The 16989-nt window shown below is 44.6% G+C and overlaps 1 protein-coding gene across 7 annotated transcripts in view; it reads left to right on the forward strand.

Moving 5' to 3' along the window:
* SERGEF (secretion regulating guanine nucleotide exchange factor) overlaps nt 1-16989 on the forward strand; it is a 241870-nt gene that overhangs the window by 136474 nt on the left and 88407 nt on the right. For 6 of the 7 annotated variants that reach the window (XR_301734.3, XM_003122944.6, XM_021083268.1 and 3 more), the window contains one exon: nt 7195-7231. Coding sequence is in view for 6 of the 7 variants with exons in the window: in XM_003122944.6 (XP_003122992.4) it covers nt 7195-7231 (37 nt within the window). In the remaining variant the exon portion in view is untranslated. Of the gene's footprint in view, nt 1-7194; nt 7232-11058; nt 14467-16989 lie in introns of those variants that run through there. The other variant, XM_013994510.2, reaches the window with a different exon arrangement.

The following is a 16989-nucleotide window of genomic DNA, read 5'->3' on the forward strand; positions in this document are numbered from 1 at the left end:
AGCCACAACTGGATCTTCCTAAAAAAATTATTTGTAAATCAGATCATGACAGGATGGAGAGAAGAAAATTTGAAGTCACTCACGGAGCTCTTAAAAGTATCCAGGTTTGGAGTGAGAAGGACTGAACTAATTGGTAGCAGCTGAAAAATCAAGACATTGAGGAGTTCCCATTGTGGCCAGTGGAAACGAATCTGACTAGCATCCATGAGGACGCAGGTTCGATCTCTGGCCTCGCTCAGTGGCTTAAGGATCCGGTGTTGCCATGAGCCACGGTGTAGGTCACAGACGCAGCTCGGATCCCGAGTTGCTGTGGCTGTGATGTAGGCCGGCAGCTGTAGCTCCTGTTGGACCCCTAGCCTGGGAACCTCCATATGCCGTGGGTGCGGCCCTAAAAAGACAAACAAACAAACAAAAATCAAGACATTGAGAAGGCAGAATTAACAGAATCTTGAGACAGAGTAGGAGAGAAAAGAGAGAGCTGTTGGTCACTTGAGAGTTTGAGGCTTAGGGACTGGGGCAGTCTAGCACCAGTATCAGAAGAGTGGGGACAGTATGTGTAGGGGTTAAGCTCACAGGCTTTGGATCAAGGGCGACCTGGGTGTATAGCCCAGTGTGACCTGTTTAGTGTCTCTGGGTGTGTCTGCTGACCTGTTGAGTAGGAAGACAGAGTTCCACTTCTCAGAGCAGCTGTGAGAGTGCAGCTTTGCAGGGAAAGTGCACTTCCATAATGTCACATTCCTGGCATCCAGGCACCTACCAAATTTCAGCTCTCTTCTTCTTCATCCCAACCTATCCATTTGTGAATGTAGTCGGACCGAGTTTAAGACATTTTTCTAGGTATAGAATGTGAAGAAAGTGAGAAAGAGAAAGGAAGGAATGAGGGGAGGGAGGAAGGAAGAAAGGGAGGGATAGGGAGAGAGAGCGAGGGAGGAAAAAAACTTGGCTTTACAGGGAGAATGGGTTTTTTCTCCCTGGCCCAGAGGTCTCCTTTTTTGGCTTCTTTGACAGCTAGGCTTCAGTCAAGAACTGAAGCCCTCACAGAGGGAGTTAAAGGTGTTTTTGTAAGGTTAGGTGCGTCCAGAAGTAAGCAACTGTGCTCTCTGCTGTCACCATGACCTCCTTTGAGGCTATTTCTGAGCATAAGGGTGAAACTCCCTTAGCTGAGAGGGCTTCAGTTTGCTGTAGGAAATGCCCAGCCTCCCAGCCTGCTTTTCTAACAGGTTTGGAAATTCTGGTTTGTCTCCCCCGAGTTCTATGCAAATGGCAACTGGGCTTGGGCAGAGTTTAGCAAAGGCTGCACCGAGGCGCCCATTCCCTTTCCTGTCAATCCTGCCTGCGGGAGACTGCCATTCTGGAGTCCCTTGCTCAGGGGGCGCCTGACAAGGACTGGCCATGAAGCTGGGAGCTGGGGCCTTGCAGCCAAAACTCTCCGACTTCAGAGTTCCCCAGTGAATGGACTTCCCCTCCCCATCCCAGCCGCCTCTCCATCACGTGCCTCTGCACGTGCGCGTTGCCATAGCATCGGTGGGCACCCTGCCCATTGGAGTGAGGCAGAACCAATCAGTAGGCCCCTCAGGCTGCTGCAGGCAGGAATGGTCCCTGAGCTGCTACCCCGCATCTGGGAGGAAGCTGAGGCTGGTCCCCAGCTGGTGATGGGGACCAGCCTGGAGCCTGGACTCTACTTGCTTCCTCTCCTTGAAATCTCAGTGCTTCTTCGCTTGAGTCTTGATCGCACCCCGTCCCACTCTGTTTTCTGTGACTGATTTCCCCATTAAGAGTGCTCAGAGTTGAACAACCCGGTGGAGTTCTCCATGAGATGATAGCTTCCATGGCAAAGGCAGGGGACAAATCTTGGTTGCCTTTTTTACAGACATATTACCCAAGAAAAAGCCCTGGAGCTGCTCTCTGTCCTGAGGTGGATACTCCTAGCCCCAGGAAGATATTTGAGCCTTGTAAATCTGGGGCTCTTGCAGCATAAGATCCCTTGGTAATTGGCACAAAGTTGCCAGATGTAAGGAGCAGGGCAACAGTTTATTTCCATGCTGTGTGATAATAGGAAGGTTTAGACAGTTAAGAGTACAGACAGATTGAGCCTGAATGAGCACAGAGTCCCGCACCTTCACCAGCTCTAAGATACTGGGCAGGTTACTTTATCTCTCTGAACCCCAAATGCCTCATTTGTAAAATGGTTATAACAGAAGAATCTTAGGTTTAGGGTAAGTTTAAATGAAATAATACAGGCAAAGCAGTTAGCCAGATACTTGGCCATGAGCACTCAATAAGGGCCAATCGGCTGGTTTTGGAAACGGTACCAAGTGTACTGCTGGTAACTAAAGTGCTCACATTCAACATTTGGCAAATATTTTCACATTAGTCTAATTTTTGCTTATTCATTTAGTTATCCATTCATTTAATCCATTAATGTATTCAGTGTATATTCACTGAGCATCTAGTACCAGTCGATTCTCACCCTAGCTTATCCCTGTCCAACTGTATTTAGTGGGATCCAGCCCCAAGGGGAGTTACAGTTCCCATGACAAGCATTGAGGAATCTAGCTTGGCAGGAGGGGTGCTGGGAGGTCTTGTCCCCTGTGGCAGTTGGGGGTTGGGAAATTATTTTCTGCAGCTCTGCCTCTTGAGGCTGAGTTGCCCGAACAGAGTAGATCCCTCTAGTGTTTGAGTAGCACTGAGTCAGGACAGCTTTCCACAGTCGCCTCTTTCCCCTACCCCTCACCATTGGGGAGGTATGCCCCCCATCTCCCGAAGGCCCCACCCAGCAAGCCGGGACCTCCTTTCTCTGTAGTGGGACTCTGTCTCCTAGGACTGACCTCTGTTGCTGGTCCACTGTGCTTTGCTGTGCTAGGGCTCCCAGAACAGTCCAGGGCTTTTGACACCCCCATCATTTCTACACTCTATTCTTGTGGTTCCCTCCCTTCTTACCCTGGCTGTGCATCTCAGTGCCTGTCTCCCATTTGGGCTGGAGCTTCTGTACCACTGCTCACACTTGTTTTGGGACCATCTAACTTCTCTGGGCTGTTCTCTTTGTCTGGGCTCCTTCATGCCCTGTACTTGGGCTGTGTGGCAAAGACATTACTAGGGAGGCACCTATTGGATCTCTAAGAGACAGGGGTGCTGAACCCATGCACGGTTCATTGGTAGACGTCTCATGTGTAGTAAGAGCTGTGATGCACAGCATTGTCGGAATAGCCAGGGTGGAGCAGCTGCACCTCCCCCCCTCCCCACCGCCCCTGCCCCGGCCCCACGAAATCAGGGAAGGCTTCACCAGGAGGTGGGTGATGTTTGAGCCGTCTTAAAGGATTTTGCTTGGTGGACAATGGGAGAAAAGGAAGTCAAACCAAGTAGGAGCGCATGCACAAAAGCTCGAAATTGCATGATATTCTTAGAGCAAATGTAATGTAGTGTGGATGGGAGAAAGGGAGTATTCTGTTTGCGGTTGAAAGTTCCTGAAGAGCAGAGAAAGGAAGTGAGGCTGGAATGGTCACCAGGGGGCCTCCTCTTGAGTAAGCCACACTATGTCCTGAAGACTTGGCCCCTCCAAAGCTGGGATCCTGTAGAGGATTTTCTGTAGGGGCGTGACATGTGCAGATTTCTATGTCAGGAAGGTGAGACACATGGCTGGGAGAGTGGGTTGTCTCATTCGTCCTTTAACAGTTCTATAAGGCAGACGGGAAGATACTGTTACTTACTTCTTATACCTGAGAACACCGAGGCACAAGAGGTTAAATACTTTGCTAAAGGTCTCAGAGCCCGAAAACAGAGGACCTAGGACTCTACCGGCTTCCTGGCTCTGAATCTCTTTCTCATGGGCACATTGCCACTATTGACAGAGTCTTCTAGAAAGCTAGGCAGTGCCTATACGCTGACAGCGGCAATACGAAGCAAATGGCCATTGAGACAATCCTGTTGAAGGAGTGTAGCCCTGGGATTTTGTGGCCTGTGGTGCTCCATCTCCTGACCTCTGTGCCAGTGCACAGGCAGCAAGAAGCAGTGGGGAGCTTTGAGCTTCAAGGACGACATTTGCCCTGACAAAATCCATTCATCACTGTCTCGCTCATTAATTCATAGCAGCATCTGCTGCCAGATACTGGCATTTGTCAGTTGCCTGTTTCTCGAAGCCCCCAGTCCTCAAGGTTGGTCAGCGTTGCAGTCCCTAGCTCCAGAGTGAGCCCAGGCAGTCAGAGACAAGCCCTTTCTGCCTGTGTTTCTTAAACAGATATAACTTTATTTTTTTTAAAAAAACAAAGATAGAGTGACCTAGCAGTACAGAACATGAGTTTGGAGATCAGGCAGACCTGGGTTTTAATTCTGCGGCTAGCACTTAGGAAGCTAGGCAATTTCTGTAATCCATGTGAACCTCAGTCTTTTTCTTTCTAACATGAGCGAAGTCAAACCTGCCTGAAAAAATTATTATGATGAGTAAGATGAGATGGTGTTTATAAAGTGCCTTAGCATGACACCTGCCACACATGAGTACATATATGGTGGCTCTTAATTCCTGCTCTTACTGAGGCCGCCGCCAGCACTAGCTGCACTACTGCTACCACCATTAAAGAAAGTTTGAAAAATAGAGAATGAAAGAAAAAAAAAATCTTATCGTCTTACCAGTATGATGCATCTACCCTTATAATTTTTTTTTTTTTTTTTTTTTTTTTTTTTGCTTCTTGGGGCCACACTCTCAGCATATGGAAGTTCCCAAGCCAGGGGTTGAATTGGAGCTGTAGCTGCCAATCTAGCCGCAGCCACAGCCACAGCCACATAGGATCCGAGCTGCATCTTCAATCTACACCACAGCTCACAGCAACAACGGATCCCTGACCCACTGAGCAAGGCCCACATCTTCATGGATATTAGTCGGAGTTGTTTCCACTGAGCCACAACGGGAACTCCTACCCTTATAATTTCGTTATTATTTCCTTCAAATCTTTTTTTATACTACTTAAGAGCATATAAGGTTTTATAGCATATTTATTTTATAGCCAGGCAGGGTTTTTTCCCTGTATGGTGGGAACTGTGTTATATTTCTTTTTCGTATTTTTAATAGATAATTTCTCTGATTATAAAAATCATGTATAAAATTTAGAGAGTATAGGGGAAAAAAAACAAAAACAAAGAAAAGAGCATACTCATGATACCTACCTTATCCTTAGTCCGGAGGCTATCACTGTCAACATTTTGGTATAACTTCTTCCAGTCTTTTTATTTATGTTTTGTTTTAAAGAGTTGAAATCATGTTATATATACAGTTTTTGTGTGGTTTTTCAGTTTATAAGACATTATGAGTATTTTCCTTTATTGTAAGTGTCATTTTCCAAGGCTGATAATAATTTCCAACTCATCAGATGGCTCTACCATAATTTATGTAGAATTCTCCTATTGTTGGACATCTAGGTTTGTTCCTAGTTCTTCAATCTAAGCAGCTTCCTATAACAGAACCTATTGAACCTGCCTCAGTATAACTAAGAAGCAGATGATGAACTTGTGCTGTGTTCTGGGTGAGGCATGAGGGGCACCCCTCAGATATATCAGCCACAGAGCCTGCCTCAAAGGAGCTCAGAGACTAGTCACCTTGGAAATATTTCCTGGGGCAAAACATGCAGGTGTTTCTTTGCCAGACGCTGTCAGGGAATCGATCTGAATACAGATAGTCCTCTTCCCTGTGGAAGCTGAGATCCTTGACCCATCACTTTCACAAAGAAAAAGGCCTCAGTAGCCTTGCTGCCCCTTCTCACCTACCAATGGTTATTTGGCTTCCAAGGCTCAAATACCTTTTGAACCTATTACCTTGACTGTCAGGGACCTGTGCTAATTACATCTGAATATCACTTCCAAGTTTTCACTGGGAAAGAGTGAGAAGCTATAGGAAAGGGCCTTGTGTGAGCATCAGAGAGGCTGTATCTAGTCTTATTTCTGATACACACTTGCTCTGGCACCTGAAGCAAGTTATTTCTTCCTAAGCCAGTTTTCTCCTCGTAGTATTCAAAATTGAGCTGGGCGATTCCCAGGGCTCTTCCATTTGGCGTTCCATGAGTACTTGAAGTCTTCCTCTTGCCAGGAGCTAAAGTGAACATCCCAATAAAGGTCTCAGGATGCTTCTCCAGAGTCTAGAGTTCCCTTTAATTACTACCTGGGGAACCATTTATACTCTTATATTCCCAATCACTTCCTCCTGGTAGCATTTGGGATGTACAGAGACTGAAAGGCAAGAAGTATCACTCCCTGAGTACAGACACTGGATTCAGAACCCCCAGTGATTTTCTTTTAGGTGTTAGGTATTTGTTCTTTATGTACTTTGTTCTTTCATTCATTCTCTCCTTTAGCAGGTGTTAACTGAGCCCCAGGCCTTGTACAGCCCATCTGTGTAATACAGAGGGGAGAGAGACTCAGCCCTGTTCTCAATTCACATGCGGTCTAGTGAGGAGCCTGGAAAAAAATGTAAAAGGCAACAAGGTGATGGCTGCAGTGAGGATACCTGTGAGTTGCTTTAATGGAAGGAGAGCTTCAGTCTGCCTAGAAGCAACAGTAAGAGAATGCTTTGAAATTGTAGAGGATGATCAGAATTTTTTCTAGGTAGGCAGTTGAGAAGAGGGCATTCCCAGCACAGAAACAGCACGTGCAAAGGCCCGGAGGTATGAGAGGAGGCCTTGTGTTTAGAGCAGTGCAGGTATTTTGTTTGGCTGAAAGGTGAAAGGCAGAGTGAGCAGATGAGGAAAAGCCAAGCATTCTTCCTCGAGCAAGTCTGTTTGCACTGAATTCTTTGCTCATCCTATCAGTCCTGATGAGAGTGATGGACATGTTAGCTCAGTTTTCCAAAACTGTCATTTGTATTGCCTTCTATTTCCATTTTTATAGTAACACATGCTCATTATGTGAAAATGAGAAAATTTGAAAAATACAACCAAGTAGAAAGAAGAAAGGATTAAAAAAATCACTCATGGTCTCACTGCCTAAAGACACTATCTTGGTGTATTTCCATTCAGTGTTTTTTGTTTCTTCACTTTTTCTTCTCATGTAGTTGCAAGTGGATTATAATTATAGTCTTTTGTACATGAGACCCCTTTCTACTTCCTAAAATTCGCCAAAAAATGGATATTAGTATCATTAAAAATAACTCTGATCATAAAATATAATAGCTGAAATACGTTTTGTCTACAACTTTTTTTTTTCTTTTTACAGGTCTCTTGTGGCTCAGAGCATAACCTGGCAGTGGTTGGTAAGTAACTAATATACTGCTAATGTATTTATTCTGAAACTCATGGGCAGATGGAGAAGATTCTTGGTTAACCAAAAGCCAGGGTGCGTGCAAGTGTGTATGGTACTTTGGAAGAGATCATGGAAAATGAAAGGCTTTGGTTGACCAAGGCTTTGCTAGAAGCCCTTTTCCTAAATATGACTATTCACATGAGTATCTAAAAAGATGCTCATCATAACAAAATTAAAAAAATTAAAATAAAATGAAAAAGTTTAAAAAGATGCTCATCCAGAAAGGTGCGTCAGCTAACCTCCTTGCCTCAGGAAGTGGCATTTGGGGATGTTAAAGGTCTTACAAGCTGGGGGCATCTTGTGTAGAAAGCTAGACTTAAAGGGGAGGAGGATTGGGCTGCTCCTGGTTCTTGAATAAATCCTTCCTACCAAGTTATTACCTCTTGCTTGGCTTTTCCTTGAGAGATGGGGGGCTCAGCTCCCTGCCCTCACTGCCTTGTGTTTCATGGATGCAGGAACTCCCAGTTGAGCCAAGCCTCATATTAACGGAGGCTTATTGACTCTGAATAACCAAAGCTCACTATTTTTGTAATCAGGCCTATGTGTAATTACTTTAAGAAGCCTTTTCATTACTTTTATAGGTAGACTCAGTATGTTAAAGAGACAATGTAGGGCCTGACCAAGTAGTCGTAAGGCTTCTATTTACTAGTCGTGTGAACTCAGTCAGACAAGGCACTTAGCCCTTGATGCTTCATTTTTCTCATTTTTAAAGTGGGGAGGGCAGGGAGTTCCCATTATGGCTCAGTGGGTTATGAACCCACCTAGCATCCATGAGGACGTGGGTTCAATCCCTAGCCTGGCTCAGTGGGTTAAGGATCCAGTGCTGCTGCGAGTTGCGGTATAGATTGCAGATGCAGCTCGGATCTGGTGTGGCTATGGCTGTGGTGTAGGCTGGCCATTGGACCCTTAGCCTGAGCACTTTGATATGCCATGGGTGCAGCTCTTAAAAAAAAAAAAAGTGTTAGTTGCTATTATCTGATATCATTAATTCAAATAATGGCCCTCCTCTGGGCTTCAGGTACCCCATCTGGGACATGGAGGGGTTAAAATAGAAAACCAAGTCTCCCTCCAGCTCGGATGCTTTAGGACTCTTTCACAACCCTCTCACCTCCTGCCTTGAGTAGGTGATGTCTGTTCTGCATTCCTCCCTCTCCTAGCCTCTGACTCTCAGCTTCAGGAGAGCAAGACCCCCGTGTTTCTCTTTTGTCTCCTGCTTAGCGCAGCACCCAGAGCTGTGCCTGGCACTCAGCAGAGACTCAAGCACTGTTTTCTGAATTAATCTGGGCTGGCTCAGCTGCCTGGGGTGGCAGCAGTGTGAAGCACTGTTTGCAGGCCCGACTGTGAGGTGCAAGGAGGCAGAACCAAGGACAGTGGAAGAGGTGGGCTGCTGGCCAACAGAGAGGGTGGGGAGGAAAGGGGCTCATCAGAAAGAGTGAGAAAATGTACCAGCAAACCCGTATACTTTGCAACACCTAATACTTTATACCGGAACTGCTCCAACCTGAGTGTAATTAAAACAAGCTAATCAAAGAATCAGAGGTGGTGCCTAGGATGTTGCTGCTGCTGTGTTGTCTCTGGACCAGGAGAGAGGTTGGCTTCCTCTGGGACCAGCACAAACCAGAAGATTGCAGGGAATCTAAATACATAAAAGACGAACATCCAGATGAAGGAGGGGGCCAGAGCCGGCAGGGTGGCAGGCTGAGCTGATAGGCAGCCTAGGGCTGTGGAAAGAGCATAGGCTCTGCCAGCAGACAGCCTTGGTTTAAAGTGGCTCCATTTCTGTGTGAGCTTTCATTATTTCCCCCTCATCTATGTAAAGGGGATCATTCATCTTGCAGGGTTGTTGTTGTGAGGATTCAGGGAGATAATGTGAAATACCTGGTACTATACAAGTCATGTGTAAGAAATAAGGAAATAAATTGGTGATTCATTTCTTCTTCATTTCTGTGTGTCAGAGTGGGGAGAAAAGAAAATCACATTGGTGTAATTGTTCTAGTGAGGTCGTTCTTGGTTGAGAGAGAGATGAAAACGTTCTGAAAAGGTGTGTCCAGGGTTACCCAAGTGAGCAAAGCAGCAGAGGCAGTGGGAAGCAGGGCATGGCGTACTAGTGACCTCCTTGAGGGCAGACCTCTTATTTCGCATGTTGTCCCCAGTGCCTGGGGCCTTGCTTACAATCTGCTGAATGAATGGTTTCCAAGTCAGGAAAGATGAGCGCAGTCACGGGGCTCTGGACAGATCCACCTGCATGCGTGTGAGCAGGGAGCAGAGGCGTCCTGCCACTGGGGGGATGGGGTCCTCAGTGGATGCCCTGCAGGTTGCAGGCTGTGCAGCAGGAAGCGACGAGAAAGCCTCCTGTAAGCCCAGGCAGGGGGCCAGCACGAGGGCGACAAGCTGGAGCAGGAGAGTTCCCCCCAGCTGAAACCTGGCTCTCGGCCAGCTCCTCCCCTCCGCCCTCTGCGCTTGCTCGCTTTAGGGGGCTTCCCTGCTTTCAGGCTCATCCCCGAGATCTAGCCCCTCAGTGCCTAGCGCTGGGTCACACATGTGATAGCCATGAAATAGTTACAGAATAAACTGAACAGGATGTGAAGAAGCCAAACTTGGCTCAAGGGTAGAAGCAATGAACCTGCAACAGACAAATCAAACTGGAAGGGAAGGGAGAGGTGAAAGGATATCATTCAGGACCAACTCTGTCTTAGAATGGATACAACCCCACAAGGGGTTGTACCCACTTTGAGGAGAGGGGAACTGAGACTCAGAGGTAAAGCAAGTTGTCCAGGGACATGTAGCAGTAAATGAGTAAATGGTAGAACTGAGTGGCTGACTTTTTTTTTTTTTTTTTTAAGGGCCACACTCACGGCATATGGAAGTTCCCAGGCTAGGGGTCAAATCGGAGATGCACCTGCTAGCCTACGGACAGCAACAGCAACACCAGATCCGAGCCGCATCTGTGACCTACACTGAAGCTCATGGCAATGCCAGATCCTTAACCCTCTCAGCAAGGCCAGAGATCGAACCTTGCATCCTCATAGATGCTAGTCAGACTCACTTCCGCTGAGACACAATGGGAACTCCCAGAGTGGCTGACTTCTACGAATGCTCTTTCAACTGTCTCATATCCTTGGCCCGAGGAGGATGGGAGTAGTTAACGACACAGGACCCTGGGGTGTTATCACCTGGATTCAAATCCTGGCTCCTCTACTTATGAGACATGTAACTTTAACCTGTACACTTATGAGACATGTGCACTTAACCTCTCTGTGTCTTGATCACCTCATCTGGAAGATCAAAATATTAACCTCATATGGTTGTTATGTAGCATGCTAACAGTGCCACACAAAAGTAAATGCTAGCTGGTGTTGTTGTTGTCTTATATATATTAAGACCCCAAGGAAGGAAGTAATTGCAAGGTGACTGTAAGAAGGCCAAGGACGGCAGTGGGGGGTGAGGGGGTGAAGGAATCTTAAGCTAGAGAGAGAAGTGTCTCCCCACCCAGGATGTCAGGGTTCAGGGCAGGATCTCTGCTTATGGATCTTTACTGATCCATAGCTGCAGAGTGGAACCACAAAGTGGCACCTGGCTACTCCGCCCCGGGGCATCTGAAAATCCCATCAGCCCTGGAAACAGTGCTGCCCAGATTTGTTCTAGATCCGGGTTCTGCCATCCACTGTCCCGGACAGGGACTCAGCACTGTGTGTTCCAGCCTGAGGGAAGCCCCACAGCAGCCACACTTCTTAGGAAATCAAAATAATTCGACTTTGCTTCTTCATTTGCTTGCAGGTTTCCCCAATTCTTTTGCATGGTTTCCCATGAAGTTCCTCTTGACCTGTACTGTGTTTGGAGCCAGGCCACTCCCATGGCAGAGGGTGGTGAGCCCTGCAGTTTCCTGTTTTAGACAGAGGAAGAACTGCTGGTGTTGGGCATAGAGAAACTCATGTGACAATCGGGAAGGAAGAGCTGAAGCCATTGGCCGTGGCTGGCCAGGCCACTGTCCAGCTGTGAGGCTTGTACACTCACTCTTCCTCACTGAGTCTGATTCCTCATCTGTAAAACCAGCATACAATACCCACCGCTAAAAGTCGTTCTTCCAAATGGCACAGGGATGTCAGGTGCGTGCGCAGTGCCTGACACAGAATAAGTGCTCAGTAGATGAACGTGGCAGATTCCCGAATTCATTTGCTTGCCTGCTTGCTTTCTTTTCACCCAGGACTTCCCTCCACCTCTGACAAAGCTGGCTGGCTCAAATTCGTGGGTGTAGGCTGAGGTCAGCAGAGGTGAGATGAGGGCCTGTGGCCACCACTTGCCCAGAAGATCCCTGCCTGCCAGAGGCAGGCTCCCTAGGCCCAGCTCCGTCTTCGGGGCCCTCGCCTCCTTGTCTGGCTGAATTGGCTCCAGCTGTTTTCCTTCCCCCCAGGAGCAGCTTATTTTGGCTTGAATGGGCAATTTGTTTGCCTTCTCTCCTGATGTGCGGTTGTTCAGCCTTCCCTTCCTGCAGAGAAAAAAGAGCTGACTACATTTCCTCTCTCCGGCTCCACGCAGACCCTTGGAAGGGATTTTATTGGTGGCCTTTTCCTGGAGCACTCACACTTGCCAGACAGGCATTGTTAAAGGGTTAGATATTTGGCAGCAAAGCGTACTGCCTCCTCCTCCAAGCAAAAGCAGCTCCTTCACTACATTGGAGCTATAATCTATGCAAGCATCTTTTACTTTTATTTTTTCATTGCACTGATGCTTTCCAATTGTTGAGCCTTTCTGCCTTTGTAATATGTGTGGCAGAACATCTGACCGTGCACGGGGTCGTGTAAGAATTTAATAGAGAAAACGAACTCATTTTGACAGTGGCTGTTCCTCTGGGAAGCCATACCTCCAAAGCCCGGAGCCTTGTAGAGAGTTTAGAGGCCAAGACAGACATATATGGTCCTGTACCCAGTGTGATGAACAGAGCGTAAATGCTTTATGTATGTTGTCCCATTTAATCCTCATACAATTGATGCACTGTTGTTAACCCCATTAGGCCGAGCATTTTGCCCACCAGGTCATCGGTAAGGAGGAACCAGGGTGTCAGCCTTTAACCCAGGCCTCTCACTTCATACACAACCTGTGGCCTGCTGCTGCCTTCCTGCAGACCAGCGACAGTCTGATCTGTTTTTAAAGCACCAGTTAAAATGATTTCATCTCCAGGCCTCTCACTTCATACACAACCTGTGGCCTGCTGCTGCCTTCCTGCAGACCAGCGACAGTCTGATCTGTTTTTAAAGCACCAGTTAAAATGATTTCATCTCTTCATTTCAATGTTAATTCCCCTTCATGTTGGCAGGTTCCTCTGTACATTTAGATCATATGTAATCTGGTTCAGATTAAGCATTTCTCGGCATAATTACCAGATAAAATCATGAAATTGATGACATTGTATTGTCATCACACTTCCCTCTCTGGCTTCTGAGGTTCCCACCCCTTTTAGGATTCTTCTTCACCCTTCCATTGTCCCTTCTCTTAAAATTTTTTAAATTTAATTTTTATTATTATTTTAATAATTTTTCATTATTATTAATACATGTACCTTACTTAAAATTTAAAAAGCACACAAAAATTTAAAATGAAAAACTTCCCTCCTACTTTCTCTCCTATCTCTCCAGTGTCCCAAAACCCTTCCACCACATGTGCAGCTACTGCCTATTGTTAGTTTCTTCTGTATCCTTCTGGATTCTTTTGCATTTATAAGTGAATACTGAGATATATTTTTATCCCCCCTTTTACATAAATTGTGGTGTACTTTACATGCTTTTTAGGGTCTGCCTTTTTTTTTTTTTTTCAACAATTGATCTGAGAGATCTTTCCATATCAGTATAAAAGCCTTTCTCGTTTGTCACTATAATTATGTAATAGTTCAGTGTACCTGTGTGCCATGATGGACATTTAGGTAATTTCCAGTCTTTTGCTTATTACAAGTAATGGTGTAGTGAATTACCTTGTATATATGTTGTCTCATGTGTGGGTGAGTGTAGCTGTAGGAATTTATCCTAGAAGTAAAAGTATTATGTCAAAGAGTAAATGTATTTGTTATTTTGCAAGATACTGCAAAATTGGCCTCCCTAGGAATTCACCATTTTTCACTCCCACCAACAGTGTATAAGAGTGCCTGTTTCTGCAGCTTCCCTAATAATGAGTTAGAAAACTTGTTTTTTTGCCAGTTTAATAGGTGAAAACCCACTCAGGATGGTTTTGGTTTATATTACTTTTTAAATTGAAGTTCAATAGGTATACAATAAAGTGCATACATCTTAAGGGTTCAGTTTGATGAATTTTTACATATGTGTATACTTAAGAAACCACCACCCAGCACAAGATACAGAACATTTCCAGCACCTCATACTACCTCCTGCTCCTTGTCAGTCAATAGTCCAACCCCAGAGGTGACCCCATTCTGACCTTTGTCTCCAGAGATGAGTTCTTGCCCGTTGTTGAACTTCATATAAATGGTGTCATACAGTGTTTACTCCTTTGTGTTTGACTCATTTGTTCAACACATTGTGTCCGTAAGAGTCATCTGTTCTGTATATAGCAATAGTTCTTTTTTATTGATTAGTAATATTCCACTTATGAATACATTATTATACTCATTTATCCACTTAACTGTTGAATATTTGTGTTGTTTCCAGATTGAAGATTGTGAGTAAAGCTGCTATTGACATTCATATCTTTTGGTGAACATATCTGTTTATTCTCCTGAGTACCTAACTAAGAGTTGGAGTGCTATGTTACTAGGTTATATGTATAGTATTAGTAGATTCTGCTCAAGAATTTTAAAAAGTAGTTTACTAATTTATATTTCAGTCAGCAACATATGAGAGTTCTAATTGTGCCATATCCCTGCCAGGTATTTTCAGCCTTACTGATTTAGGCTGTTTTGCTGAGTGTGTAGTGTGAAATCTCACTGTGATTTTAATTTGCATTACTCTGGTGATCAGTGATATGGACTACCTTTTCATCTGCTTATAGGCCACTCGGGTAGCTTCTTTTATCTCCTGCAAACACTTTGTCCATTGTTTTATTGTGGGTTTTGCCTATGTTTTTCTTAGTGGTATTTAGGGATCCTTTATCTTATGAAGTCCTTTGTTGGATATTTGGATTGTGAATATCTCCTAGGCTTACTCTTTTGCTCCCTGTCTCTCTCTCTTTTTTTTTTTTTTTTTTTTTTTTTTTTTTTTTTTTTGCCACACCTGCAGCATGTGGAAGTTTCAGGGCCAGGGATTAAACCCACACTACAGCAGCAACTCAAGCCACAGCAGTGACAACCCTGGATCCTTAACTTGTTGTGCTACAAGAGAACTCCCTCTTTTGCTCTCTTATGATATCTTTTGGTAAATAGATATTCCTAATTTTAATGAAGTCTAATTAATCAGTCTTTTCCTTAATGGTTTGAGGTATTAAAAGATTTTGCCTATTTTTGGTTTGTGAAAATGTTGATTTCTTCCTGAAGCTTTATTCTTTGCTTTTTACCTGTTAGTCCTCAAATCCATCTCGAATTAGTTTTGAAAAAATTGCTCCAGAACTATTGATTGAAAAGTTCATCCTTTCCCATTGGATTTTGGAGGATCCTTTGTTGTAAATCAAGAGACTATTATATTGTGGGTCTCTTTGGGGACTTTTTTTCTTTCATTAGTTTATTTTTCTATTTGAATGCTAGTACCACACTGTCTTGATTACTGTAGCTTCATAATAAACCTTGATGTCTGGTCTTGTAAGCCCTCCAACTTTGTTCTTTTTATTGTGGCCTTTCCATCTCTACCTAGTTTTTAGTTATTATGAATGAAGGTTGAACATTTTCCCGTATGTTCGAGAGCCACTTGTGATGTTTCATTACAAAGTTTTTTTTTCCATGCCTATATTAGTTCTTCACTAGTATTTGTAACAAATTACCACAAAATTAATAGCTTAAAAGAACACAAATGTGTTTTCTTAGAGTTCAATGTTGGAAGTCTGAAATGGGTCTCACTGGGCTAAAATCACCATATGAGCAGGTGGCATTCCTTTCTGGAGGCCAGAGGGAGAATCTATTTTGCTTTTTCCAGCTTTCAGAGGCCACCTGCATCCCTTGACTTGTGGCCCCCTTTTATCTTCAGAGCCATAAATGGCTTGGTGAGTCCTCACATCACATCACTCTGACCTTGACCCTTCTACCTCCCTCTTCCAGGTCTAAGAACCCTTATGATTGTACCCGGCCCACCCAGATAAATCCAGCACAATTCCCTACCTTAAGGTCAGCTAATTAGCAAAATTAATTTCACCTGCTCCTTTGGTTCTCTTTTGCCACGTAACATTACATTCGCAAGTTCCAAGATTAGAACTTTGGGAAGCAATTATTCTGCCTACCACAATATCCTTTGTCCTTTTATGCAACTGGATTGTAGATCTTTTTCTAATAAACTTCTAGGAGCTCCTTTCTTATTAAGGAAATTAGGCCTTTGTTGTGATTTGAATTGCAAATCTATTTTCTCAGATTTCTGCCTTTTGTTTTTGCTTTTGATGTTTTTATTTTGTCCTATTTTTATCATGCAACTTTTTCTTTCGCTGTAGATAAAATTTATCAGTCTTTTCCTGTATGGCTTCTGGATTTTGAGTTAGAGAATCCTTCTCCGCTCCAGGTTATAAAAGACTTTCCTCATATTTTATTTTAGTACTTTATGGCTTTCTATTTTACATGTACATCTTTGATCCACTTGGAATTTATCCTGATATACAATGTCAGGTGTGGATTCAACTTCATTATTTTTCCAGCTGGCTACTCAATTGTCTCAACCCTATTTATTGAATTCACTTTTTTTGGCTGCCTTCCTGGGTCCTGTCACTACCAGATAGGTAGCCCTCAGGCATAAAGAGAAGCAGTGACTTAACCCAAGATTGCCCAGCTGGTCAGTGGCAGAGTTGGGGCCAGCATTTGGGTCCAGTTCATGTTCCCCAGCGAGGAGGCTGGTTCTCAGGGATCTTTCCTCGGTGGTCGTGCTCTCCCAGGCCGTTTGCCTCGCTGAGATGAACTGCTAAGGCAGAGCAGTCTCTCCTACACAGTTCCCTTGGTTCTGAGTGCTCTGTCCCAGGTCCTCCCTTTGCTCAGCTCTGGAGCTGATGTACTCATTGCCATGATCACACCTGCCACTTGAGGCGCCCCATTTTCTCCTCTGCCAGGCCAGAAATGTGGTAAGATCTTTCGCATTCAGGAAAGATATTTCACAATTAATGCAGAGATACTTTTACAGACCATTGATTATCATTTGAGTCACATTTCTGTTGAGTCATTTGTTTTCAGGGCCTAGCCTCACGTCATAAGAATGCCTTCCCAGCTCTTGATAAAAGTGGATTTTTTCTACTGTTACTCCTAAAGAAGCAATGTTTGTGTCACTCCACAGTAATCATTCCACGTGAGACCACAGGGGAGGGTGCCAGGCTGTTGCAGAGGCTCACATACTTGCTAAATTACACTCTCGCGTGCCAGCCTTTTTGAGCACACGACTGACCATCATGTTTTGGCATAATGCTCTGGTCATTTTGGAGTTGCTTATGGTAACAAAAGCTCTAATTGTGACCCATTGCACTTGTTTACATATACCCAAGAAGCTTGGGACCTTGCAAAGGTAAATTTAACTAAGAGGAACTCAACGTAAAAAAAAAAAAAAAATCCATGGAGTTCTCATTGGTTCAGCTGGTTAAGAACCA

Source organism: Sus scrofa, chromosome 2, assembly GCF_000003025.6.
Source record: "Sus scrofa isolate TJ Tabasco breed Duroc chromosome 2, Sscrofa11.1, whole genome shotgun sequence".
Lineage (NCBI taxonomy): Eukaryota > Metazoa > Chordata > Mammalia > Artiodactyla > Suidae > Sus > Sus scrofa.